Here is a 27,489-nt window from a genome sequence, read left to right on the forward strand (position 1 = left end):
CCTAGGGAACACAGAAAGAGGCCAGCAGGCTGGCTACCCAGTCCATTTCCTTTAGTTTGAAGGAGTTGCCCTGGCGTACAGCGCTTTCCCAGAATCCTCTCCTAAAAGGTCACCGGGAAAGAGTAGACACTAGAGCTTAGGGAGGGGAGCATATGCCTAGCACCCACCCCCAACCCCAGCCAAATGCATCTGCCTCCATTCCACAGATTGAGAGATCACAGGGGAATCTGAGGTCCATGGGCTACAGCGTATGTAGAGGGTAAGGAGGGGCTCTGGTTCTCTGTTTCATCCCCATTCACCCCTCTGCTTGCCACCCAGTCTTCCAAACACAAGGAAGCTTCTTTGAACTCAGCAGTCCCCAATCCTGAGCCTGAATTGAGAAACTCAGCATGACCTGACCCCATGGTCACCTCCTCATCTGGTGCATCTCACCCTCTGGAGTGCTTATCCAGCTCTTCCACTTCTGTACTCTCCATCTGCTCTGGGGTCAACTCAGCTCAGGGATCACCTCCTCCAGGAAGCACCCCTGATTTCACAGACCCTACCTTGGCTCATTCTAGAGCTTGCCTCTCTGGTAGAACTCAAGCTCCTGGGGGCACCACCAGCCATGGCGGAACCCTGAGGTCTTGGTGGGGTCTGGCACATGGCAAGATGGTGGAGAGTTGCACATAGTGAGCAAGAAACGAGCGAAGGGGCCTAAGACATGATGGATCACATCTACTCCCACCAGGGATCTGCGTGGAGATTAACACCCTGCAAATGCATTCATATGTCAACGGAAATATAAAAGCAGGTGATAACGGCTCACTAATGCCGATTCTCAACGACACCATATTCCTAGGGGCCAAATTTCCAAAGAGCAACTGACCAACAATTGCTCAGTCCCCAGTGCCCGCTGGAAAGACAGAGTCCATGTCAGCCCATATCCAAACACAGTGGAGCCCACCGTGGGGCTTGGACATGGCCTGGCTTCACTCAGGACAGAAGAGGTTCAGGGAAGGCAGGTGATGGGGGTCCACTAACGGAGACCCATACCAGCAGGACATGAGGGCCTCAAGGGAGAAGCAAGGACCAGAGGCCATGGATTAGGGCTTTTCACTTACAGGCTGTGTTGCCTCTGGCTGGAGACTAAACATCTCTGAGCTTACTGTCTGTGACTGATGGTGGCACTCTCTATGGAGCCACCAAGTCCCTGAAACCAAGTCCACAGAAGTTCCACTCCTGAGTCCTGGGGGGGGGGGGGGGGGGGTATGGGATATCAGAGAACATGGCACCAAGCTTTCCAGGCTAACTGTTGTTCAGCCTCTCACAGACCATGCCTGGAATCCTCACTCCATGGTAATGAATATACCTGTCCAGAGGCTGGGTTGTGGAGACAATGACCTCTGACCAGTTCCAGGCCAGGTACACAGTCTGAGTTCCCACATAGTGTTTTCAGACAAGACAACCTTCCTGGGCCTCAGTTTCCCCTATGTGGCAGCTGGAGCCACAGGACATGTCACTTAAAGATTCTATGGGGGCGCTGGAGAGATGGCTCAGAGGTTAAGAGCACTGACTGCTCTTCCAGAGGTCCTGAGTTCAATTCCCAGCAACCACATGGTGGCTCACAACCATCTGTAATGAGATCTGGTGCCCTCTTCTGGCCTGCAGTCATACACGCTGTACACATAATAAATAAAATAAAAAAAATTAAAAAAAAAAGATTCTATGGGACCACTGCACATTTTGAAACCACTGCACATTTTGAATTAAAAATCTGTGGTTCTCTTCAGCCAGAGCTGAAAAATTGGCTATGATTAACAAGAGACTGAACCACTAAAGTGAAACTTCTGCTTTACTGGACTAATTGATGCTGGTCAGCTGGAGCTGAGAACTTAGTGGTGACAGAAGAGACTAGCATCACTGATATGAAATCTTCTGGGACGTGTTTCCTGAGTCAGCACACAGGAGCTGTGTTCAGAGGTGGCCAAGGTTGTACCTTGTGCTGGCAGTTGAACTTGGCGGTGTAAGAATCACCCGGGGGTGGGGGTTGAGGAAATGCAGGGGTCATGCAGAGCAGCTGAGGTTTGGCACCATGAAGAGGCTATTGGTGAAAGTGCAGCCCACTTGCAGCAGAAGATCCTAGCATTTGAGACCCCAGCACCCTGGGATGACACCAAGAACAGCAGCAGCAGAGGAGTGCAGCCTGCCCGAGCGTAGAAGACAAGCTGCATGTGCTGCAGAGGACAGAGCTGGAGAAGTGACCCATGCCCTTTGGAAGAGCCCAGAAGATCACGAGTGGATCCCAGACATTAGACCTTGTGCTATTTATTCAGTTGGAGTTTGGTTTTACTTTGTTCACATTGTTACTGTGCCCCCATTCTTCCCCCCTAAAGTAAGGAGATATTTAACTTATTTTTTATTTTATAGGCCCCCACAGCTCAAAGACTTTGAACATTTAAAGAGACTTGGACTTTTTAAAGAGACTGAATTTTAAAGTATTTGAATTTGTAAAGACTGTGGGACTTTTTAAATTTGTAAGCTATTTTATATTGTGATGTTGATGTTAGTGTGTGATCAAGAACAAGAAAGGGAAGGTTGTGGCTCAACCGTGATGTGCTTGTGTGTCAAGTTGATAGGGAATTGTGCTGGCTAGTTTTATGGCACCTTGATACAATCTATAGTTATCTGAGAGGAAGAAGCCTCAGTTAAGAAATGCCTCCATAAAATCAGGCTGGAGGCAAGCCTGCAGGGCATTTTCTTAACTAGTGGTTGATATGGAAGGGCCCAGCATGTGGATGGTGTTGCTATCCTCTGGCAAGTGGTCCTGGGTTCTATAAGAAAGCAGGCTAAGCAAGCCACGAGAAGCAGGCCAGTGAGCAGCACTCTCCATGGCCTCTGCACCAGCTCCTGCCTCCAGGTTCCTGCCCTGCTTGAGTTCCTGTCCTGACTTCCTTTGATGTGGAAGTATAAGCCAAATAAACTCTTTCCTCCCGATGCCGCTTTGGTCATGGTGTTTCACTGGAGTCTGATCTTTGGAGGTGTTGACTATCTGTTCCTGTTCCTTCTGTAGAGAAAAGCGTCCCCATATGCTCTGGGCCAGAGCAGTGTGGGTGATCCAAAGGGTCCCTTCTGTGTTACCACAGCCCTTACCCAGTCACCATCCTGTCTAGGTATGACTCTGCCTTGCTTTGTGTGCCCCACCACCACCTGAGCCTGACAGGAAGACAAGGGTATCCCACATAAGTGCTGAGGTCAGAGTCAGGCCAAGGCTGTCACTGGGACATGGAGGAGTGCCATTCAGGTTGAAAGGAGGCTGCCCTGACCTTGATCATCTGTGAGAGGTCGCCTGCATCGGCCAACTCCAGCACAATGTTCAGCTCATTGTCTTCGATGAATGAGTCCAGATACTTGATGATGTTCGGATGGTTCAGTTGCTGCACCAGAAAGGGGGGCGGGGGGGGGCGGGGTCACACCAGTGATGCGTTGCACAGCCCCAGTGCCTGCCCTGCACACATACCCCCAATACCCCTCCAGTGCAGCTCAGCTCATGGGTTCACAGAAACACTCCTTCTGTTCTTGTATTCTTTCTCAATGTCTCAGCCATCCCTTGGAAACCTAAGAATCCTTCTGAGCCCAAGCACCCCTGACTGACTCTCTCAGTGTGAGTTCCAGTATGCTGAGCAAGTGAATGAGGCCAGGCAGGGTGATAAAAATAAGCTCTACCTCACAGAGAGGACCCTGGTGGTGACATTATACCCACACGCAGTACTCAGGACTACTGCGAATTACTGAGGCCAGGGGTCTGAGTGGATAGGGCTTATGCAAAGGCCCTGTGGTAGGAGGGCCTAGAGCAACCCAGGGGTTGAACAGAGGACAGAGTGGCTGATGAGACAGCAAGGCAGGGGGTGCTGGGAGCCTAGGGGATGGGCATATGGGGAAAGGTGGGGGCAGGGACCTGGATGCCCTGGAGCTCTGAAAACATTGAACCAGTCAGACCAATTAGACCCTGGGTTATTTACTTATCAGTGTTGATCTGTCAGCATATATATGCATAAGACCTTTGTGAATGAGGTGGTGTCTCCCATCTGTGACTTTCATCTCTGTATGGTGGCTACGATGGGCATAGATAATTCCGGCCTTCGTTTGTGGCTAATGCCCTTGGTATTTGGGGACACCTTTGTGTGCTCTAGCTACGACATGTCCCTGCAGTTTTCTCCTACAAACTTTTGATTATAGCCTTACCCTGTGTTTTTGTTCAATCTTTGGGGACCTCATTCTGGACATCAGCCCAGGATGGCCTGGTATTCACTATGTAGCCCAGGCTGGCCTTTAACTCCTGGATATTATTCTGCCTTGGCTTCCTCCATATTGGAGTTAGAGGTGGATGACACCACGCCTGGCACAGCTTTAACTTTCCAATCTGCACACAGACTACAGAAATGTCCTCAGTTTAGTGTTTCATTTTGTTTTCAGACTAATCCATTTCACAACCATGTGTGTGTGGTGTGAGGCAGGGGTTACCGCTCGCTCTTTCTCATTGGCAGGTCCAGCTTCCCTGGCACCTTGTTCAAACTCTCCTCTATCTCCCGAACTGTTTTGTGGGTGTTTTGAGAAGGTTATTGAGGGCTAACACCAGCTTCCATGGCCATCAGAGAACGTTACAATTTTTATTCATTATTAGTGTGTGTGTGTGTGTGTGTGTGTGTGTGTGCATGCCATGGTGCCTGTGTAGAGGCTGGAGGATGGTCTTGTGAATCAGCTCTCCCGTCTTTCTATGGGCTCTGGGGACTGACTCAGGTGCCTTGCATGGCCAGGTGCTCTACTCACTGAACCATCTGTGCTGGCCCCACCTTGGTTTTGAGACAGGATCTCTTACTGATCGCTGGCTTGCGAGCCCCAGAGACTCTAGCATCTACACCTCCTCAGTGCTGGGGCTAGAGCACACAATACCTTGCTTGGCTTTTTTAGAAACAACCAAATATGGAGGTCGGGCATGGTAGCGCATGCCTTTGATCCCAGCACTCCTGAGGCAGACAAAGGTGGATCTCTGTGAGTTCAAGGCCGGCATGGTCTACACAGGGAGTTCTAGAACAGCCAGGGTTACACAGAGAAATCCAGTCTCAAAAACAAACAACAACAAATGGGTTCTAGGATTAAGGGCATATCCTCATGCTTACAAGGCAATCATTCTACCAACTGAGCTGTCTCCCAGCCCTGTGTCATTTTTATTTACACAATCCTCTCAATCCCAACAGGGAGATATTCCTGCCATTTAGATGATGGGCAAACAGAGGCTCATGGAGGTTAGGTCACTTGTGAAAGGTCACACAGCTTGGGAAGGAAGACATTAGGACTGTAACCCAAGGCTTCCCTCCTCTCCCAGCTTCCTGCCCTGGTGCCCAAATCTAGTCTGGAAAGTTCTATCTATGGCTCTGGGGAAATCAACATGGAGATCACTGGGAAGGAGGCGGGGACAATCGCAAACACACCTGATGCTCCATTTGTGTTGTCCTGATGGGCCCAGGGTGTTTGACCTACAGTAACCTGAAGAGCTGGCCCAACCAAGATTGGCCTGACCCAGGCCACTCACCTTTAGGAGACCAATTTCCTTGACACAGTCCTGCCTGGCTTTGGCATCCATCATCTCAAAGATCTAGGGCAAGAGGAAGGCAGAAATGGAACAGTTCAGACCAGAGCCAATGGCCAGGATTCAATCCCCTGCTCACCTTGCTCCTTGCCAAGGAGAACCAGTCCTGACTCAGCAACAGCAGGAGTCAGAGACCATGTTATCAGGTTCACTTCGGTCCCATGATGCCTCCTACATGGCAAGAGTCACTGTATCCAACTCACAGAGTAGGGACTGAGGACCACAGAATCTGAGCCTTGCTGAGGTCACACCCTGGTAAGTGATCTGTCATCATTGCTCCTTCAGTAGGGACCTGAAGCATAAGACTTGTAGGAACAGACCGAAGGCAGCCATTGCCAGTGTCCCAGCCCAGCAGCCATTATGCAAAAGAAGTAAGATGGCCCAGAATGCCCTCTGGAAAGGAAAAAGCAGACTGTTTCTCACTGCAGGAGCCTGATGCTCCAGTGCCCTGGAGAGAATGTGAGGGTCACAGGTCAATGCTGATACTACGCAGCTGGTGTCTTCCCATCCGCTCCCATGGATGCCAATGGTGATATATTGTGTAACCTAATAAACTTGCCTGAGGATCAGAGGACAGAGCTAGCCACTAGATTAGACATAGAGGCCAGACAGTGGTGGCACACACCCTTAATCCTATCACTGTGAGTTCAAGGCCACACTGGAAACAGAGCCAGGCAGTGCTGGCACACACCTTTAATCCCAGTACTGAGAAGCACACACGCCTTTAATCCCAGGAAGTGATAGCAGGGCAGAGAAAGGTATATAAGGCGTGAGGAAACAGGAAATAAGGCAGTTCAGCTGAGACCCTTTCAGGTGAAGACTCGAGAGAATTTCAAAGGATTCATGGAGTTGGTGAGGTAATAGGTAGTGGCTGTGGCTTGCTCTGCTTCTCTGATCTTTCAGCTTTAATCCCAATATCTGGCTTTGGGTTTTTTATTAAAAGGTCATCTAAGATTTGAACAACAGATGCCTGGCTGAGCAGTCCTCCCTGTCCAGGGACTCTTGGCCCCCAGGTGCTCACCTTACTCTCTCTGCAGAACCAGCAGAACAAGGCAGCCTGTGGGGAGGGTTCTAGGCACATGCTGTGTGCCTCCCAGCCTGACCCTGCTGCTGTATCCCTCCCCTCCATTTAGAAGAGTCATAGAGGGCAGGCTGGACTCTTAGAGCCAGAGCCCAGGTGGGCAGGGGGTACCTTGTTTTCCCCTAAGCTCCCTCTGGCCTAGAGAATTAGTGGGTTGCTACTGTTTTCCTCATCTGAAAAATGGGACAATAATCTCAGCCCACAGGGCTACTGTCGAGGCCCCATGTCTGAGCACATGCCTGTACACAATAGGTGCCTAATGTGTGCATACTTTTCCTTTATGTTTTATAGGGGGCTAAACTTGAGTCCCCTAGGAGGTAGGGTCACAGTGAAGCCACTTGGACTTGTGGCCCTGAACTCACCTGTACCTTCTTTAGAGCCACTGTTTTCCTGTCCAGCAGGCAGGTGGCCTTGTAAACCTCACTGAACTGTCCTCGGCCAATCTTCTTCTCAATCTGGAAGTCTGCCAGTGAGCAGCGAAAAGACACGGTGTTGGGGTGCCTCTGTAGGAGACGGGGTGGGTGATCAGTTAGGCTGAAGTAGAAAGACTGGAACTAGATGGCTGGGGCCTCTAGGACCCCAGTACCCAAACAACACTATCTAAGCAAAGAAGGGATTTCACTTGCCATCCCCCAAAACGGGCCTGGTAAGTAGAGTGTGTGACAAGTGTCAGAAAAAGACGGGCAGGACACAGTTAGACGCTCCCCATGAGGTCAAGCCAGCTTCAGATGTGCCGCTTACAACCGAGCTCCTTTGGACGGCTTGTGCCCATCGAAGTCACACAAAGAAGGGACTTTGTGGAGACTGCAGAGCCAACACTGAAAGCCATGATGGAACAGAGGGACCTGCCAGGCCATGCTCACACTGCCTCCTTCCCTCTGCAAGGTCAATGCTGGGCTGACCTTGACTCTGAAATCCTGAGGCACCCATGGAAGGTGGTTTGGAGAGATCCCTGCCTGCAGACTTAAGCAGGAGGAAGATGATTCTGCTGGGTAAGCACTTTAGGAACTGCCGGTACCCTACCTACCCACCAAATGGTGACTTAAGAGGACCAGCTTCCCCGAGCACTCTACATGCCTGTCACGGCACAGCTGCCACCCCACTGCTCCCGCACTGCTGGAAAGTGAGGACTAGTAGGGTGCGGCAGTGTCGGCCCCAACTCTGCTCTTCCTCCAAGGAGTGAGTCTGCCTTGCCAACTGCAGAAGCAAGCGGAAGTCACGCTTACAAAGAACCAAGGTGGCTCTTGGGGAGAGAAGCACCTACAGAGGAGACAACGTGCTTCTGCTGCACATTAGATACCTACTGTGTGCTACTTGGGGGCTGCTTTGAACTCCTGAGAGCCCAAGGAAGGACTCTTCCTCCAGACCTAGGCCTGGCCAGTAGAGCAGATTCCTTGCCAGATCTGGGCTTGTGCTACTGGGGGTCCTGGGGTGAGGCCCTCCTCTCTTGGACCTCAGCATTCCCCTGGTACAGTGAAGGATGGCGAAGGCGGAGCATCAAGGCTACTCGCTCGCTAGGGTAGGTGGGTGGACTGCTGGCTGAAGGCCCCAGTGACACTCTGCCCAGCTGGAGAGGCCACATTGCCCAATTCTGCTGTGGCTCCCAAGTCTAATGGGCGGGTGTGAGTTGGTAGTTGTGGGGTGGGGGGTGAAAACCACACTGAGGCCGAGGTTCTAGTTCACATCTGCATATGGATGACCCAGATTTGCATTTCCTGTTGCAGCCCATTCATCCCAGTTAGAGAAATAGTTTACTGTAGTGAAGCTTGGGTACTGCTGTGCACTGGGGGCATGTCCAGTGCACTGGGGTGGGAGACTGCCAGCAAACTGCTGGGCAGGGTGCTCCTGGGGCAGCCTCTGCTCAGGTGTGGGGCATCTCAGGACACAAAGGCTCTTGAGCATTAGAGTCCTGACTCTGATTTAATTCGGGGGTAGGGTTGTAGAGAGAGTCTTCTCACCCTCTGGCTAGGTCTGTGTTGCCCTGCCTTGTCAGGCTTGTTTCCCAACTCAGGGTACCCTCAGCACGGTCCAGTTTGCTGAGCACCTGAGTAACCCTGAGCCTGTCATCCATTCACTAGGGCTGCTGGCAGGGATGACACAATGGGAAGTCATTCCTGGCCCCTTAGAGCTGGGGTGGCCCTCGGTTGTCCCTCAAATGCGGAGGAGAGAACCAGGGTCCAGGGCTATGAGGAGGCAGGCTGCTGATCCTGCAACAATCGCCCACATACTGCTTCCTAGCACAGTAACCCCAAGGAGAAGGCCTGAGCCACAGAGGGAGGATGGTGTGGATCAAGAGGAGGAGGACGATGGAGCAGTCTCCGAGAGTCTGACCACAGACAGCAGGAGGGACCTGCTGTATGAGTCAAGGAGACAGCTGAGGTCCATGGCAACTGTCCCCAGCTGCATCCTTCCTAGAAATGTCACTAGTTTTCTGAGGCCCAGGCAGGACATACAGGGAACAATGGGAGAGGCCTCCCTAGCAGACTCATCCTACCCCAGAAAGCCAGAGAAACCCAGGCTTTCTTTCCCAAGTCAGATCAAATTAGGCCACAAATACTACCCCCCAACCCCTTTGCTAATTTGAGTTTAAAATGTTTGAACCACAATATGCTTTGGCCATCGAAAAACCCTTTTCTCTATACGCTCACTCCCTAAACAGGAGCATAGAATTACATGTTAGAAGGATAAAAATGCATTCGCCCAATTAATTTTCTGAAATCTCATTAAAAAATTTAGCCTGACTAAGTCAGACTTCTGACCTGAATTTTAATCATCTTTACACTGGACGGGCCTCTTCTCCCTCATACTGGTGACGCATCATTAATTTTAAGGCAACTGTTTCTATGATTTTAAAAAGCACACTTCATCAGCATGACATTTCCTGTAAATGAATTTCACCTTTAAAGACATCTGACACCATGTGTATAGGGAACTTACAGGGGACTGGGTTTCTATAAAGCGAAATGTTTTAAATATGCGTTGCATAAAAGGGCTCGATTTACAAAGAGTCCACATTGTCAGACAGGGCAAGGCCAACCTCGCTCAGCAGAGTGGCCGATTTCAAACCCAAAGCCAACCTTCATTGTTACTACCCCAGAGCACTGGCTGCTTCTCCTCTGAGGCAGAAGAACTCAGTGATCATACTGTTAGCACGATTCGTCACTGCCATCCTCCTATCTTAGAAGTCTACCAGAGGCTTCACGGACCATCAGCGCACAGAAACACTAGGGAATTACTTGTAGCATAGAGACATTCTGACAGGCACTAAACATCCAAACAGCAGTTCCCCTCCACAGGATGATTCTGGTACCCTAGTGAGATGGCAGCTGAGAGCACCTCCAGGCAAAGGATAGAAGATGAAGACTAAAGGTTCTCCACCTCCATGCCAGGACAGTTGGCATTTCCCTGTGGGCACTGCTCTGCTCCATTGTTACCTCCACGGGCCTTAAGCCTCAGCCATAAGGGATCTTTATAAAACCCACAACGGGCTCCTCCTTTGCTACGGGCTCAATTCAAGTGACCAAGCACCAGTTCTCTGCTCTTGGCTGAAGAAGTAGAGGTATGGTGTGGTGTGTGTGTGTGTGTGTGTGTGTGTGTGTGTGTGTGTGTGTGTGTGTGTGTGTGTAACCAGCTTGGCCTGCCTACAGGTCTGGGGTCTATAAATAATCTCTCTGTCCTGTCCGATTCCTGGTCATCCTCTGGACAGAACCAGCTCCCCTCTTCTCTGTTCTTCCCCAAGCCCTGAAGTGCTCTCCTTTTTATCTGTTTATAGAGGGCTCCACAGTAGGCTGCGAGCCCCAAAGGCCAGTTCTCAGATAAAGGTCTGAAACAATCATTTTCTAAATTTACAAGCAAAGCCAACACTCTTCAATTTTGTGTGTGTGTGTGTGTGTGTGTGTGTGTGTGTGTGTGTGTGTGTGCGTGCGCGCATGTGCACATGGAAAGAAGAGGTCAATGTCCACTGTCTTCAATCATTCTCCACTTTACTGTTGAGACAGGGTCTTCCACTGAAGCCAGAGCTCACCAAATTTGGCGAAGCTGGATAGTCAGTGAGCCCCGGAGACCCACATGTCTCCCACTTTCCTGGTGCTGGGTTACAGAAGTGTACCACTTTCATGTGGATGCTAAACATCTAAACTCGGATCATGCTTGAATGGCAAGCCCTCCACCGACTGGGCCACTTCCCAGCTCCTTGGGTTTCAATAGCCATTAATATTTGATCCTTAAAGCTTAGCCATTGGCCAGGCAGCGGTGGCACACGCCTTTAATCCCAGCACTCGGGAGGCAGAGGCAGGCGGATCTCTGAGTTTGGGGCTAGTCTGGTCTACAGAGCGAGATCCAGGACAGGCACCAACACTACAAAGAGAAACCTTGTCTCAAAAAAACAAACAAAAAAAAACAACAAACAAACAAACTTAACCATCCACCATCTGTGGTGGTATTGTGTTCCCCAAAATATTGTGTACCTTAATAAACTTATCTGGGGTCAGAGAACAGAAAAGCCACTAGATACTTGGGATAGGCAGTGGTAGCACACGCCTTTAATCCTAGCATTCCAGAGGCAGAAATCCATGTGTTCAAGGATACAGCCAAGCATGGTGACTCACGCCTTTAATCCCAGAAAGCCAGCCTTTAATCCCAGGGAGTGGTGGTAGAAAGCAGAAAGGTATATAAGGCGTGAGGACCAGAAACTAGAGGCATTTGGCCTGGTTAAGCATTTTAGGTTTTGAGCAGCACAGTTCAGCTGAGAGCCATTCGGATATGAGGACACAGAGGCTTCCAGTCTGAGGAAACAAGATCAGCTGAGAAGTTGGCCAGGTGAGGTTAGCTGTGGCTTATTCTGTCTCTCTGATCTTCCAGTGTTCACCCCAATACTTGGCTCCGGGTTTGTTTTATTAATAAGACTTTCTAAGATTCATGCTACAACCATCACTTCTTTGTTTTGTTTTGGTTTCTTGAGATAGGGTTTTTCTGCGTAGCCCTGCCTGTCCTGGAACTCACTCTGTAGACCAGGCTGGCCTCGAACTCACAGAGATCCTCCTGCCTCTGCCTCCCGAGTGCTTCCATCATCAGTCCTTCGGGAAGGTTTACATACAGATTTGGGTCCGTGACACACACACCCATGAACAGCTGCCCCCAGGCCCCTGCAAAGTATGTACACGCCTCTCTCCAAATAGAAGTGAACTCAGCTTGCCCAAAGTAGGTTTCTGAAGACATGTTGGCAGGATCGTCTCACATAAGAAACCTTCCCCCTTCTACACAATCTGCATCGTTCTTCATGGGTTGCCTCTTCTGAACTCTATATAGCATTCACTAGATCCCAGTTAAAGCCCAGCTTTCCTCCATGTATGTGAACCTCACAGGCCCACGACATGGTACAGCAAGCAAACTTCCATGCACTCATGGCTCTCTCAGCTTCTGTAAAGCCACTGGCTTTGTGCCTGGAAGTAACAAAGCCATAGGTGGATTGTTATGAGCTCCTGACCTTTCTGCCTCCAGAGGGCAGGCTAAACGGTGGGGGCTTTGGTTGTAAAAACTGCAATAATTTTTCAATTATAAAAATAAAGTCTACACATGGCATTTTCATGCTAGAGTTAAAAGCACATCATGTCATTTAGACTTCACAGAAGTCTCAGGATGGAAGTGCCATCATTGTCCCCACTCTACAGATGAGGAAGCTGAGGCCGAGGGGCATTATACCCAACCTTGGAGCAGGTGGAACCTCATTCCGGGTTCTAAGGATGGCCTGCTGGGATACATGCTTCCTGCCATAAAGGGACATGACTTCATGTCCATTCCAAATGTTTTAGTATGCTGACATGGGAAAGGCTTGGCTGCCATGCTCCCCTGATGGGGTCAAAACCATAGACACTGTGAGAGGACAGAGGATGTGCCTGGCCAGTGCTACCCTGTTCCAGCCTGGAGTTTGCAAAGCATACTTGGCCATGCACCCCAAGTCTTCAAGCCTGGCCAGGTGCAGGTGGGACTGGGGCATCCTTGCCTGACAACCACTGCCCAGAGCAGCCGACACTGAGTGATTGCATCTAATTACACTTAACTATGTTATCACCCACACCAACATGTGCGACAAGCTGCCGAGGACACTGTCACTGCTGCCTCCTCGCCTCGCCTCGCTCGAGAAATAATTACAGGCCCTCTCTCCTCTGCCAAATGAGCCTGTAATTAACCCTAATTGCCCAAAATGCAACTGGCTAATTCTGGGAGATTAATCAAGGGGGATTCAATTGTTAGTGAATGACTTAATGTGACAAATGGCTACATTACCTAAGCAGGCCCTGCTGCCCGGCCATCAGTATCATGTCCCGGCCCCAGCTCTGGAGCTGTGGCTCCCCCAGATTCTACCTGGAAATGGACTACCGCGTCCCAGCCAACAACGAACACACAGCACAAATGGCACAGATGTCCTAGGACTGTACACACTCACAGTCCATGAGCTCACGTGGCGTGTGTGTGTGTGTGTGTGTGTGTGTGTGTGTGTGTGTGTGTGTGTGTGTGGTTCTGCAGTAGGACCCTCTCTTGGGCTGACGCAGCCCTATGCCACAGATCACAACACAGCAAGACTGCAAGCATATATGAATTTAAAACCCACTTGCCTCCCTGAGCAGATGTCTATGCAGTGCATAATCCACACAACAGGTAGACCCTTTAGTCCTCCACCAGGAACTAGGAAGTTCCTGGCCTTTGGGTGAAAAGCTGGCCCTGCCCACAGAGTCCGGAAAGATCTGGTCCAGGCACCATGCCTGCTGCCCTCTAGGCCATTGCCTGCTGCTGTGGGATGCTCTGTATGCTGTGAATGTGTTGCTCTGATTGGTTGATAAATAAAAAGCTGATTGGCCAGTAGCCAGGCAGGAAGTATAGGTGGGATAAATAGACAAGGAGAATTCTGGGACGAGAAAGGCTGAGTCAAGAGATGCCAGCCCACCGTCCAGGGAGCAGCATGTAATGGCACACAGGTAAAGCCATGGAACACATGGCAACATATAGAGTAACAGAAACGGGCTGATTTAAGTGTAGAGCTAGTCAGTGGTAGGCCTGAGCCAAAGGCCAAGCAGTTTTAATTAATATAAGCCTCTGTGTGCTTACTTGGGTCTGAGCGGCTGCGGGGCCACAGGGACCAGATGGGACACAGAAAAACTCTAGTTGCAGCCTGTCCCTTCCTCACAGACGTCCATCTGGCCCTCTCAGCTGCATCAGGTGTTTTGCTTGGGCTCTGGAGTCCTGTGGTCCTTTCTGTTGGTGTTTTTATGTTTCTATTCCTGGAGGCTGTGCACTCCCTGAGAGCTGACCTGGGCCTGCCTCACGCAGCCCCATCCTAGGCAGTGCACTGCACACACAGGAAGTATTCTGAAATACAGATGTATTTTGCTGACACAATGGCACAAAGAATGCCTCTGTGCATGGGGCCAGAGACGTCCTCCATCTAGTCGGAAGGGAAGACCCCTGCAGGAATGAACAGCCCAAGGCCAGAGCCATGTGGGGGCGAGCACACAGGTGTGGGTCAAGGGCAGAACGTCTCCTCAGAGAGTAGTATCCGGCCTTGTGGCTTGGAGGAAGACTGAGAAGGGCATTCTGTGTCAGGAAACAGAGTGGGCAAAGGCACCGAGTGTGCCTGGCACTCAGAGGCACCTTCAGAGCAGTACTAAAGGCAGCTGGGCCCTCTGAGACATCTAAAGCCAGGGTGAGGTGGGCATGGAGAGACCACCTCTAAATCATAAGACTGAAGACGGCTGAACACAGTTCAGACCAAATCAGAGGCTGATAGTGACCCAGGAACAGAAGAACTGTTTCTGCTCATCCATGAGTCTCTCCTCCCTTGCACAGACCTGCAGACATGGAGCTGCTCTTTAATGGAATCCAAGTATCTTTGAATTAAGCACAGGGCTTGAGGTACCCAGAAGCATTCAAGGAGATGTTCTGCATGGGCATACTATGCAGCTTCCTACAGGGAATGAGGGGTTGGTGAAGGACTCTCAGTGTGCCTGAGAGACAAGAGAACAGGCTTACCTGTGGGTCTGGAGAGGGCACAGGCCCCAGGGCATGGCAGAAGTTGTTCGGATTCCCTCCGTGGGGCGCATGGCTGGGCTGTCCTGCCATCCTGCATGCCAGCCTCACAGGGTCACAGGCTGCAACAGAAAGTAAGGGTCTGTCACTTTCTCCTCCTGACCACCTGTTCCATTTTATAGATGGGCAAGCAGAGGGCACAGCTGTCACTCTGATCACTGTCACCAATTTACAAGTGACCAGTCTGGGACTCAACACTCCACGGGATACCTTCTCTCTATAATGTACTGCCTCAGTTGCTAGGACTGTCCATTGGAAGGGGGAAACTGAGGTACTCTGCAGGGAAAAGAGAACGGTTCACTCCAGGCCAGACAGGAGGCCTGAAGTACTTATTTTCCTGCTGCTGTGATAAAACACCACAAAAGGAAGGAATTTAGGAAGAAAGTTTATTTTGGCTTATGGTTCACATTGTTAGAGTTCATAATGGCAGGGACAGCATGGGAGCAGACATCGTAGCCAGAGACAACATGGCAGCCAAGGGAGCTGAGACCACAGCATGAAAAAATAATTTCAAAGCCCACCTCCAGTGATGTCTTTCCTCCAGCAAAGATATACTACCTCACCCTCCACACCAGCAGCACCAACTGGGAACCAGGCATCCAAACACCTGAGCCTATGTGGGACATTTCTCATTCAAACCACCACGAGGCCCCAGATTCAACCCTGCACTACCAGACATCAAAGCCTCATTTTTTTTCCTGCACCCTTTCAGTAAAGGACTGGTCTGTTCTGCTGTCCCCAACACCACTGCATAAAGCCAATTGGGCAGTCTGAGTGGTCAGGAGAACAAAGCCAGACTCTGGCAGCACCTTCAACAATGACCTCACATCCCCACCCCTGCTGGACCCCAGTGTAGCAGACACGGCAACACTGGAGGGCCCAGGCTCTGTGGGTAGCTCTCATGTCCAGGGCTGAGCTGATAACGCTCCCACTATACACCCAGTCCTGAGCGAAAGGTCACTGGGTGTCCCCATTGTTACTTCTACTCCTGGTGCTAGAGGCAGCTTCCAGCTTCCCCACCACACAAGCCTCTCTGGGGCAAGGACCAACTCGATGTGCATGGAAGCTTTCTGGCTGGGGGAATGACCTGCACTGAACCGCGTGCTCTTTTTGTGTGGGAAAGTCTACGTGCACCCCACAGTATGTTTTTAATACCTTCCATGCGCCAGGCCTGGGTTTGGGGTCCCACGAGGCACATACGAGGCATCAGTGTAGTAAGAAAGCCCACAGCATCTACAGCCCCACCCTTTGTGTCCCAATCCCAACCTAAACTCCAGGGGTCTTGACCCAGGCCACTGAGCAGCTGTACTAGTCTCCAGAGAGCCAGAAGTTCCTATGATCACGATGACCTTCCTAACATCTCCAGTAATGAGCACACGCCCCCACAAGCTGGTCAGTCCTGCTGTGTCTGTGTAACCCACATTGCAGGGCCCTAGCTAAGAGATTGGTTGCACCAGCCCATTTTCTGACACTACACCAAAATGCCCGAGTCTGGGCAACTTTGTAAAGAAAAGTTTTATTGAGCTCACAGTTTTGGAGATCCAAGGGCTTAATGCCAGTGTCTGATCAGCTAACGTTACAGTGATGGGGACTCCTATGAAAAGGGTAGATCACAAGGTCAGACAGGATGCCAGTCATTCATTGGGGGTCAGACTTGAGCTTTTATAACAACTTAATCTCTTGAGAAAAGTCCTTCCTGGAGGCTGTGCCCCATGACCTAATGACCCCCCACTAAACCCTACCACCATCCCTCAACAGCAGTGAGACAGGAGCCAACACATTGCTACAGTTAGAACGGACAGCCTGCAATTCTGGTAGGGCTGTAAGCCGCTCCCCGACCCTCAGAGACTGTTGCCGGCCACACCAGCCAGGAGTGTTTATAACTTCTGGGCACACCAAGGGCACCCAGCCCACTATAGCGCGTACCCTGGCCTCCAGCGCCAGCCCTCCTGTATCCTTGGGCAGTCCTTTGCCTTCGAGTGGCTGCAAATGTGCGTGTGTGGGGGGGACAAATCTGGATGTGCACGCACAGGGCAGAGGGCCACAGTGGTGTCTTCATCAACATCTTTCCTCCTTGGAGACAGTCTCTCACTGACTCTACAGCTCACTGATTTGGCTACAGTCGCTGGCCCACTAGGCCCAGGGATTCTCCTTTCTGTCTCCTCAGCATGTGTTGCCACGCACAGCTTTGTATGTGTGTAGGGATTGAACTCAGGTTCTCGTGGACGTGCAGCAAGGACTTTCCCGACTAAGCTATCTCCCCAGCCCCTCCCTGCTCTTTGGGGCACTTTATATACTCTACAGCACATAAACTCAACAACAGGAGTGAGGCCACAGGGGACACAGGCAGACTGCAGAGACCCCTGCCAGCAAGGGCTTCTGCCAAGATAGCCATTCCTGGCCAGCACATTCATGTGGACTTCCGTCTGTGACATTAACCACCTTTGCTGTGGCTTGTCCTCACATGTGGAGATACACACAAGCAGTCTCTGACTGAGGGTACACGTGGCATCACGGGTGGGCCTCTCTCCCCCTGCACCCACCCACATAGGCCTCACAGTGATGCAGATGGGCCCAGATGCCCTCAGAACCTTCCATCTTCCCACCATCTGGCTGAGCATCCTGTTGCAGCATCCCCCCTCCCCAGGGTGACATGGTGGAGGAGCTGGGTACAAAAAGCCTCAGGATAAACAGATAAGCGCGGGGAAGCTTCCTCAGGCACTGCTGTTACTCAGGGGGAAAGCCTGTGACAACAAACTGGGTATGAGAGTGAGCCCGATGTAAAATGCGCATGAATTTGAAGATGAAGCCAGAGGCTCCTGTGGGCTTAGCAGCTGGTACAGGCAACACCCTCCACATCCCTCAGGGTGACATGTTCACCGTCCTCTGCCCTTAGGGGTACCTCTGGGAAAAAGTTGGAGAGAACTGTCTTCAGGAGAAGGTTCCATCTTTATCACAGAAGGCTCCAGAATGGGCCCACAGGCTGCCCTGTCCTGGCCATTCATGTATCTGTTCTCCTTCCTACGTGCCTGTCTGGACCCTGTCTCTGAATTCCCCTTCCCTCATCCTGCCTTGCCTAGCTCCAGCCCCTAGGTGTTTCGGGCGCACAGGGTGGGGTGGGGGTGGGGATTGTGTGAATCTGTACTTTTCACTTACAAACTGGGATCCTGGGCAAATCTCACTGCGGAGCCTGGCTGCTGTTTGGGAAGGTCATGCCTCCTGGATCAGGCCTCCAAACAGCTCTGTGGATTCAAGGTGTCAGGACCATGAGGAAGGGGCCCAAGCCATCTCAGAAATAACAGATAATGATGACGACAGTTGCAAAGGCCCTTAATATGCCCTTCATCCCCGTAAACTTAATTCCACGAGATAGAGGCTGCAGTCATCCTACTGAAATGACGACTCTGAGGACCAAGGGGGTTGAAAAGCTTGTCTAGGTCACATGAATGAGCAGGGGGCAGGACTTGGACCTACGGGGGCATCCTTCTTCTGAGGCTACCACACTGTCATCTTTTCCAGTGGCACTCTGTAGAATGAGCCCTGTCTCCACTTAAGAGCAAAGTGGTGCCAGTGCACAAGTTTGGGGTTAGTAACCCTAGGGCCAGTGTCCACAAAGGGCCTTTCATTCAACAGAAGCTAATGGGCACTGCCCTCCAGGTCACACCCAGCTACTGTGCACATTGTCTCTTCTATCAAAGCCCCGGCATTAGTGAAGTGCTGACATTCAGTGCAGCCCCATGCACAGCCCAGAAGTACCTGCCATGGTGTTCCTCAGGAGGACAGCCCAGCCTGACGAGAGGAACGTTCCAGGTGGAAAGATCTAGAAGGGAAAGAGAGAGGGCCCTTCTTTATGGGCCATGTTTCCCACTCATCCTCAAGGCTTTTGGGAAACTCATTTTATAGGTAGGGAAACTGAGGCTCAAAGCCCTTTGCCCAGCAAGCTACAGGTCCAGACTTCAGCAGTTCTCCTTCCAAGGCTTTGGTTGTCCCCAGGGAGTCTCCAAAGGGCAAGACTTGAAGAAACCTGCATTCTGTAACACCCCAGTGGAAACCCAACCTCCTCACACCACACATTTCTACGTAAAAACGGCTTCTTCCAGAGTCAGCCGCAGGAAGGCTGCATACAGGAAAGGGTATCTGGGGGGAGACAGAGAGTGCAGGGACAGACCAGAGGAACATGCTGTGAGTATCATGGGGAGTCTTTGAGCCCTCTGACCCTGGGGATTCCAGGATCCCCAGCCCCTGCCAAGCTGCAGCGCAATGAAGCAGTGACTGCCAAGCCCAAGACAGGGGCCAAAAATCTGTGGAATGTAACTCAGAGCCACAGCCTCGCTGAATCATCTCAGACCACCCTCCTCTCCAGGGAGCAAGCACCTATGCTCTGAGGCACTGAGACATGCACGTACCATGTGGCCTCTCATCTAGGCTCCTGGCTTTCATGTGAAGAACAACAAAAAGCTGTCATATATCTACCAGGCAGCCAGAGATGAACCTGGAACAACCTAGGGCTCAGGAGGGGTCTGCGGGAAAGCTGGATGGCTGAGTTCAAATGCTATCTCATTTCTCTATAACCAGCACCTCAGTTTCCACACCTGGGAAATGGGTGAACCATCAGATGGACCTCTGGGAGTATCTAGGTGGATTGCATATTTTAACAGATATACATTAGGAACAAAGCTGGGTACATGGAAGGTGCCAGAAGCTCTGGCTGCTGTAAGCACTATTTTTGCTAACCTGCACTGAGTAATGAAGGGTACCTGCCTCCATACATAGTAGTCATGGGGGCTGTGGCTCAGTCAGGACCAAACATTTGCCCTAAGTCACAAAGATACCCATGTCCTCCTTCATGTGAACTGTGGCCACTCTGCCTGGCCTTGGATGAAGCCCTCGCTAATGTGGCAGGAACCCTGGGGAGTCAGGGTAGGCTGGGTGCTGTTTTAGGTTGGACTCTAAGTTCTAAGTGGCTTTTCTCCCTGATATTGGCCCTTGCCCCCCCAATATCTGGTGTCTTTATCTTGGGGTAAGTTCCACCTTTATCTTCTGCCAAACACTAGTCCTTAGGGAGGCCAGCGGTTCCCAGGGGCTCTCTGTGAGGGTGACCCAAGACACCAGCAAGGCTCAGGCAAGAGCCCTGCCCAGAGTACATATCCAGCCAGCTTCTGATGATGGAAACCTAGTCTGGTGGCCACTCCCTGGAACCAATAACTGACTGGAGAGGTCACAGGCTAGCACTGGCCAAGGTGCAGCCTAGAGTTAGAGGTCCAAGGCCCAGCAAAGAGACATAAAAGGTCCCAGCTCCTAGTCACCTATGGAGTCAAGGCTGGTACAGCTTCAGCATCAGCCAACATCCACAGGTGATTTGCTGTCTCCTAAGATGAGGTACCATTACCCACACTGTGCAGATGATATAACTAAGGCCCCAGAAAGGACCATGGCACCACTTGACCAGCTTCTCAAAGCAATGCGAAAGAAATCCAACTGGTGAGTGCCTGCCACATGGACCAGTTGGTAGAGAACTGGACGTAACACGGTGTGCACTATGTATATTCCATGCAATTGCTAGAATGCACATGCAGAGGAGGAAACGAAAGTCAGATGGGTTGAGTGACAGCCCAAGGTCACACAGGAGGCAAAAGGCACAGTTAACACTCAGTCTGCCTGGTCCATCCACAGTGCCTTGGAAAAGAGCACAAATGGCATGCATGAATAGACTGAATGAATGAATCCTGCCCGGACAGGCAGTCACGGTTGCAGTGTGCTCCCCAGGCCAGTGCCCCTTCTTTACTGGTCTCGGGATAAGCAGATGTTGTCGGTTTATTACTTGACAGGAAACAGTCAGAGCCAGAATTCTGGGAGCCTGTCAAGCTGGAAAAGACACAGATGGTGTCTGGTTTCTAGACTGGTCCTGTGTCCCCTCACCCTTCCCACCCCTCCCATCCAGAGCACACACACTGCTCAGATGCTGCAGCTCCATGGTCAGTGGACATTCAGCTTCTCTAAGTGCAGGCCACACTGAGGTAAATGGGCCCCTTTTCCAGGCAGTGAGGCCTCCCCAAGGGGGGCCTGAGAGATGTGGAACCAGCTCCCTGGAGCTGCGTGATGCCCAGGGCTGCCCAGGGCTCCCCACACTTTCCTCTCCTATTCCCTCCCTTGCTCCCTGCCCCAGCACCTCTACCTAAATCTACTTTCCTCTTGCCAACCTAGGATCCCTCTGGGGTACTCCAGACCCAGCCACAGCCACACTCAGCATGGTCAAATCAGCTTCAGCCTGCCCTTCCTGAGTTCCCATCTCAGCAAGAACCAGGCTCCACCCAGAGCCTCACCTTCCCTCACAGCCCTGAGTGAGCTTGTTGACTCTGCCTCCAAAGTCTCCTTCCCTCAAATCCCCTCCTAGACCTAACCCTTCCCAGGAGTCCCTGCTGCCCACCTCCCACCCCCATCCCACCATGGGAGGGTTCTCTTTTCTGATTTGTTATGTGTGTGTGCTGACATGCTGACTGTGTACACACGTGAGGAGACCAGAGGAGGCCTTCAGGAGTCCTCGACTCTCAGATTCATTCCTATGAGACAAGGCTGGCAGCCACCAAGTCTCAGCAATCCTCCTGTCTCCCTCTCCCCGAGACCCCCACCACTCATGCTGTGGTTATGGGCATGGACAGTCATGCCCAGCTTAGTATGTGGTGCTGGGGATCTGAACTCAGGTCATGCTTACACAGCAAGTGTTCTTACCCACTGAGCCACACATCCCCTCCCCAACAAGTCTGCACTGATTCCAAGGCAAAGGCCACAGGTCAGAGTGAGATGTTCCCAAGCCATGCCCAACTGGCACTGGCCTGCTCACTACATGCCCATCCTCCCAGGCAACCCCACAGCTACACCACAGAGCCTCCTTGCCCTCTGACAGCACCTCAATCTTCCCAGACTTCTCCATGCATCAGCATTCACCCAGAAGATCTATCCATGGTCTCTTAATTCACAAAGTCACACTCACCTACCAGGGTCAGGTCTCTGGCCTGCCTTGGGCTCAGAAATTGTTGTGGGATCTTGGCAAAGTGTCATCCTCTCCCTGAGTTCAAAGTTCCTTAGAAAGGAGGGGCATCCATACCTCCCAGGGTGGCCAGGTGGTCCCAGTATGAGAAGTTCCACATGGATTTCTGCCTAAAATCAACACTTAGCTTCCTCTGTCGCCAAATCTGCTTCTGAAGCTGGTCTTCAAGAGCAGAAACTGACCATAGTGTCATCTTCAAGCTGCTAGGCTGTGGGAGGCACGGAGGTCCTTGTGCTCACAGATAAGCACCAAGGAAACCAGGAATGTTAAACACAGGGTTGTTCCTTCAAAAGCAGGGATGCATCATCTGCCCAGAAGGCTGGGAACAGACATGGTTAATAATCTGTTGACCACTGTACTATGAGACCATACTGGATCCTCCCCTAGACCCTTACTGTGAGCATGTCAATCTATAGAACCCATCTTTATGGAAGATGTCACATGTACTTTACAAAGAGTTTTTGATGTAGTTACATCTTAAGCTTTATTGTACACATGGGATTGAGTTAATTATCACCAAAATTTTTTTCGCCAAATTGTGCTGTGCTTAAATAGTACTAAAATAAACTACTAGGGGTCAGATTCTCAAAGTTTGAACCAACTCTGGCTACAACCAGGTTGTACTGAACCAAACTGCCGCTTCCTCCTCCTCTTCCTCCTCCTCTCCCTCCTCCTCCTCCTCCTCCTCCTCCTCCTCCTCCTCCTCCTCCTCCTCCTCCTTATTTTGGTTTTTTGAGACAGGATTTCTCTGTGTAGCTTTGGAGCCTATCCTGGAACTCGCTCTATAGCTCAGGCTGGCCTCGAACTCACAGAGATCTGCCTGCCTCTGCCTCCCAAGTGCTGGGATTAAAGGCATGCGCCACCACCGCCCGACTCCAAACTGCCTTCTTACCTCCCATAGATCTTTACTTTGCTGACTATAGTGGTCACAGAGACACCCCACCACCACCAACAACACCACCACACATACACTAAGGCCTTGCCCAGGTCTGGCATAAAAGGACCCAAATGAGAGATGACCAGACAAACTCTCACTGGCAGGCGGAGAGGCCCCCAAAGCCTTGGAATCCCTGTGAGCACAGATCAGGCGGAAGTTATCAAGCGACTTAGCCAAAACATCCAAAACAAACCATACCATAGACTGTGGGGTTCCCAGAACTTGCAGAAATCAGCGGTGGCTCCTGGTCACATTTCTGTTACCCTTCTTGGGTAACAAAGGGGCTATAACCATCTCGTCTCTTCCTTAAAGGAAGAGTGACACACTGGGGTTCTATGGGGAGGCCCTGGTTTAAATTGCGACAGATAAAGCTGAGATCTGCTAATTGCATCCTCCGCACACATCCCCACCTGTGGATATCTGCACCCCCATTTAACAGGTCAGGACACTGAGGCACAGAGAACTTAGATGACCTATTAAGTTTGTAAACAGTGGGACCTGTGTGACCCCCAGTCCTGATTCTTCAAAAGTCTGGGATTTCTATCACTTGCCTGGAGCGGTCCTTGGAAATTACCAGGAGCCAGAGGCTAGGATCCATTCCCTGGGATCTTCAGGGTTCCTAGGAAACACACCACCCCAGCGACTCCTGCTGAGCCCTTACCCCAGAAATGAATTTTCTCAAGACCTTGGCAGGTTCTCCTATGTCTGTAGTGAATGGTCTCCTGGCAAAATTCACTCCTACCCCAATACCCAACTGCACAACCTCCTCCAGGCAGCATTCTTGACTCCCTTTCCTGCCCCTGGTGTATCACCAGCAGCGTGGCTCTGGTCCTTTGTGAAGTCTGTCTGATGATGGCTTCCCTTCCCTCAAAGGTAGAGACCAAGTCACTCACCTCCAGGGCTCAGTGGGCACAGAGGAGGGTTAGGCAAAGCTGCTAAGACTACAAGGGAAGAAACTGGCATCCCTGGAAGCCTGGAGAGCCAGGGCTAGGGAAGGGCCCAGTTCAAGGCAGAAATTGTTGAGAGTAGAAATCCATCTATCCCTGGATCCTTTTTCAGACACTGTTATTCCCACAACCAACACCAGGAGGGGAAAACCAGCAGAGCAGCCCCAGGGGAGTACAGGTTCAAGGTCTGTCCCAAGCCTGCCCTCAGGCCTAGCAGAGTGCCAGCCATCCCTAGTGGCCCCCTGAAGACCCCCTAGCTTCAGATCCCACCCCATGGAAATGTGCTCCACCTGTCCCCACCACTACGCCAGGAGTTCTAGCAAAGACTGCCTGTCAGCACCTGCCCTGGCCCACAGCCGTGGCGAAGGTCTCTCAGGCTAGTGGCACTGCTGCCCTCCCTGGCTACCCCTGCTAGCATGCAGTTGAGGAAGCAGTGGATAGCAGAGGCGCAGCTAGGTCGGGTGACCCTCTGAGTCTGGCTCCCTGTCACTTGCTGTCAAGTCCCCAGAGTACAAATAGCAAGAAAGGGGGAAGAGCTCCCTACAGCAGGACATTGGCAGGGCTGGTACCTTCCGAAGTGAGCAGCCCCAGGGCAGGTCTGCTCAGCTGAGGGTTGAGGGCTGCTGCGGTGCCCAGAGCCTCTGAGGATCCAAATGGCCTCTCAGTGCCAAGGCGGGTGAGGGACATGGGGCCCCTCCGTCTGTGCTTGGGACTTCCCCTTCCCAAGACTCCAGTCCTCAGACACCACCAAAAGGAAACTCCCCCACCACGCACTGCTCCAAAAATAGCTGGGACTGCCACCTCCATGGCGAATGGAACTTATCACAGCCCCCACAGAGTCTCCTGCTTACCAGGGAGTACAAGCTGGTGGCAGTGGCCACCAGATGGTACAGAAGCTTAAAATGCTACCAGAGTCCACCTGGGATGGCCTGGTCAGCTTCTCACTTTATCCACCAGGAAACTCAGGCAAAAGGGTAAGAGGTCACTTGGGGGCCGGGCGGTGGTGGCACACGCCTTTAATCCCAGCACTCAGGAGGCAGAGCCAGGTGGATCTCTGTGAGTTCGAGGCCAGCCTGGGCTACAGAGTGAGTTCCAGGAAAGGCACAAAGCTACACAGAGAACCCTGTCTCGAAAACATCAAAAAAAAAAAAAAAAAAAAAAAAAGCCCAAGAGGTCACTTGGGACTATAAGCACAGCAGGGCCAACATCAGCCTAGAGACAAACACATACCCTACCGCTGCCCCCAAGCCAATGCCACGCCCTATACAAACGAATTTTCCCTCCAGGCTATCACTGCCATCTATCACCTGGCACTTAGACACTGGATGCAATGAGTCAGTTTGGGATCCAGGAGGGAAGAGGGAATCCTTCCCTTGTCCCTGAGCTCCATCCCACCAAGCATAAAAGTCCTTGTCCCTTTAAAAGCCTAGCCCTTCCTGGGCTGGGCAGCTGGCATAGTGAGGAAGAGGCTCCCTGAGCACATGTGAGGACCTAAGTTCGGATCCCTAGAACCCAAGTAAGCTGGACACAGGAGCATTGTCTACACGCCCAGCACTCCCTTTGAGAAGGGAGCTTGCAGCCCAGCTAGCTTGGTCTATGCAGTCACAAACAAGTGACTATTTCAAATAAAGTGGATGCAAGGGCTGGCACCTGCAGTGGTCCCCTGACACCCCCCCGCACCGTGTATTCATACACATGAATGCATGAACACACACACACACACACACACACACACACACACACACACACACACACACACGAGTGTATTTTTAATAAAAATAGAGGCTTGGCCCTTCCCCTTCTTTGCATGCTATCTGCAGGCCATGAAAGAGGACCTGTCAAACACCAGTGCTGGTTTTAAGCCCTGGCTCTGTGACACCCCCACCATGTGCCTTGATCTTCTCATAGATTAAATGGGGACAAGGACAGCATCTACTGTCCCAGGATGCTAGAGGACTATATGACATTATGGGGGTCAAAAGTGCTTAGCTCTGAGCCTGGCCCCTAACAGATACCCAAACAGCGGGATCATTGTTTCGTCTGAGTCCACTCTTACTTAGACATTGCGGTCCTGGAGCATTCCCAGGCTTCCTTTCTCCTCCCCCTCTTTTCCAAGCCTCTACTATGTAGAAACTGTGCTGACTCCTGGGAAACGCAGGATGCCACAGACAAAAAGCCCCTGTTCTTACTGGGGCCACAGGCCAGAAGAGCATCCAACGGTGTCTCAAAAAGGAACAGCGGTCACACAGAGCTTCTTGCCACCACGACTCCTCTACCCCCAAAGTCTCAGTAGCTAGACAGGTAGGCGGGACTAGACTGAGGGAGCAGGGTTCCCAACAGAGGACACAGGATTCAAAGGCACAGAGGCAGGCTGGATTCAAGTTCCAGCTATTCCGCATGCCGCACCAAGGGATGAGGATGGCATTTACTGTCCCCAGGTCTGCTCCAGGCCTTACTCCACTCGCCACACCTGCCTTCTCCAGAACAAGAGCCACTTCTACCCTGCACTCCATCTGCAGTTCCACTGCTGTGGGCTCTGACACTGGCATATGGCAGCTGAAGTCCCAGAGGCTGTGCTGTGCCAGACTCTGGCACTGGGGCTCGGCCACCTGCCAATACACCTTCCCCGCCGGCCCCAAATGTCAGGCATATGCCTAGTACTGGCTCCCTTGGTGACAGCTGCTGGGTCCAGGGCAGCCATCCATAGGGGCTGGACTCCAAGCCAGGTCCTGGGGTTTGATTCTCCCAAGAAGGAGATGGTCAAAGACCTGTGTCTCCCATGACCCCATTAGTCTGGTTCACAAAGAAGGTTCCAGACAGGAGGGTATGAGCCTCCTGAAAATCACTGTGAGCTCCCTCCACAATCTCCAATGACACTGTCTCCTTAGTCCAATCCTGCCACCTACATGGCCACATAATCACGAGTTCTCCAGCTACTTCCGATGTCTCTCCTGATCACATATTTGCTGGACATGAGTTAGATCTGGAGCATATGGCCATTTTTTTCAAAGGGTACATTTTTGTTTTGTGTGTATGAAGGTGCGGCACATGTGTGAGCTTGTGTGCATGTTCACACACCTGTGTGGAGGCCAGAGTTTTTAGTCAATGTCTTCTACCACTCTCCACTTCCTTCCTGACACAGGATTCCTCACTGACCATGAAGACTGCCCTGAGGCTCCCTGTCTGCCTCCTACCACATCTGCTTAGCTCTTACGTAGATCTGGACATTGGTCCTCGTTCTTACATGGCAAGTGTTTTGTCCACTGGGCTCTCTCCCCAGCCCCTAACACGTGGCCACTTTTAACTCCACCTGGGGGACTTTGGCTCTCAGTTGTGGCATACAGCATGGTGGTTCAGGAATTACAACTTGGGCGCCCACAGAGCTGCTTAGTCTCAGGAGAGTCCAAGACTGTCTCTGGACTCAGTTTCCCCACCTACAACATGGGTCTGGGGTGATCCTTTTTGTCTGATGTTTGACAAGGGTGATGGGGGATTTGTGACCCACTGGGGTACCCTGAAACTGAGATGGGAGTCTAGTATCCAACACCATGCTTGCTTCCAGGAGAAAAGCAACTCTTCCAGGTCTGGAAGAGCCAAGAGGATCTGTTCTCTGGCCTGAGAACACTTTCTGCATACTGTCACCACCATGTGGAATGCCCTCCCCACCATGGGCTCCCAAACACAACCACAGTGGCAGTATGTGCATGGAGAGAATGCTACACCCAGAGCTCCCCTAACTGCCAGCAGCTGGGCCGACCACTCGAG

General features: G+C 51.5%; 1 protein-coding gene across 3 annotated transcripts in view; it reads right to left on the reverse strand.

Annotated features, from left to right (window-relative positions):
- The window catches only part of Nek6 (NIMA related kinase 6), a 77,357-nt gene that overhangs the window by 21,584 nt on the left and 28,284 nt on the right, over window positions 1–27,489 (reverse strand). Inside the window, exons 2-6 of one of the 3 annotated variants that reach the window (XM_052726390.1) lie at window positions 18,549–18,612; window positions 14,736–14,854; window positions 7,073–7,213; window positions 5,573–5,635; window positions 3,306–3,416 (exon numbers count right to left, since the gene is read on the reverse strand). In XM_052726390.1, coding sequence (XP_052582350.1) covers window positions 3,306–3,416; window positions 5,573–5,635; window positions 7,073–7,213; window positions 14,736–14,854; window positions 18,549–18,555 — 441 coding nt within the window. In that variant the 5' untranslated portion in view covers window positions 18,556–18,612. The remainder of the gene's footprint in view (window positions 1–3,305; window positions 3,417–5,572; window positions 5,636–7,072; window positions 7,214–14,735; window positions 14,855–18,548; window positions 18,613–27,489) is intronic. The other 2 variants (XM_052726391.1, XM_052726392.1) reach the window with 2 other exon arrangements.

The sequence above is a fragment of the Peromyscus californicus genome, unplaced genomic scaffold, assembly GCF_007827085.1.
Source record: "Peromyscus californicus insignis strain IS unplaced genomic scaffold, ASM782708v3 Scaffold_7__1_contigs__length_154581171, whole genome shotgun sequence".
In the NCBI taxonomy this organism is placed as follows: Eukaryota; Metazoa; Chordata; class Mammalia; order Rodentia; family Cricetidae; genus Peromyscus; species Peromyscus californicus.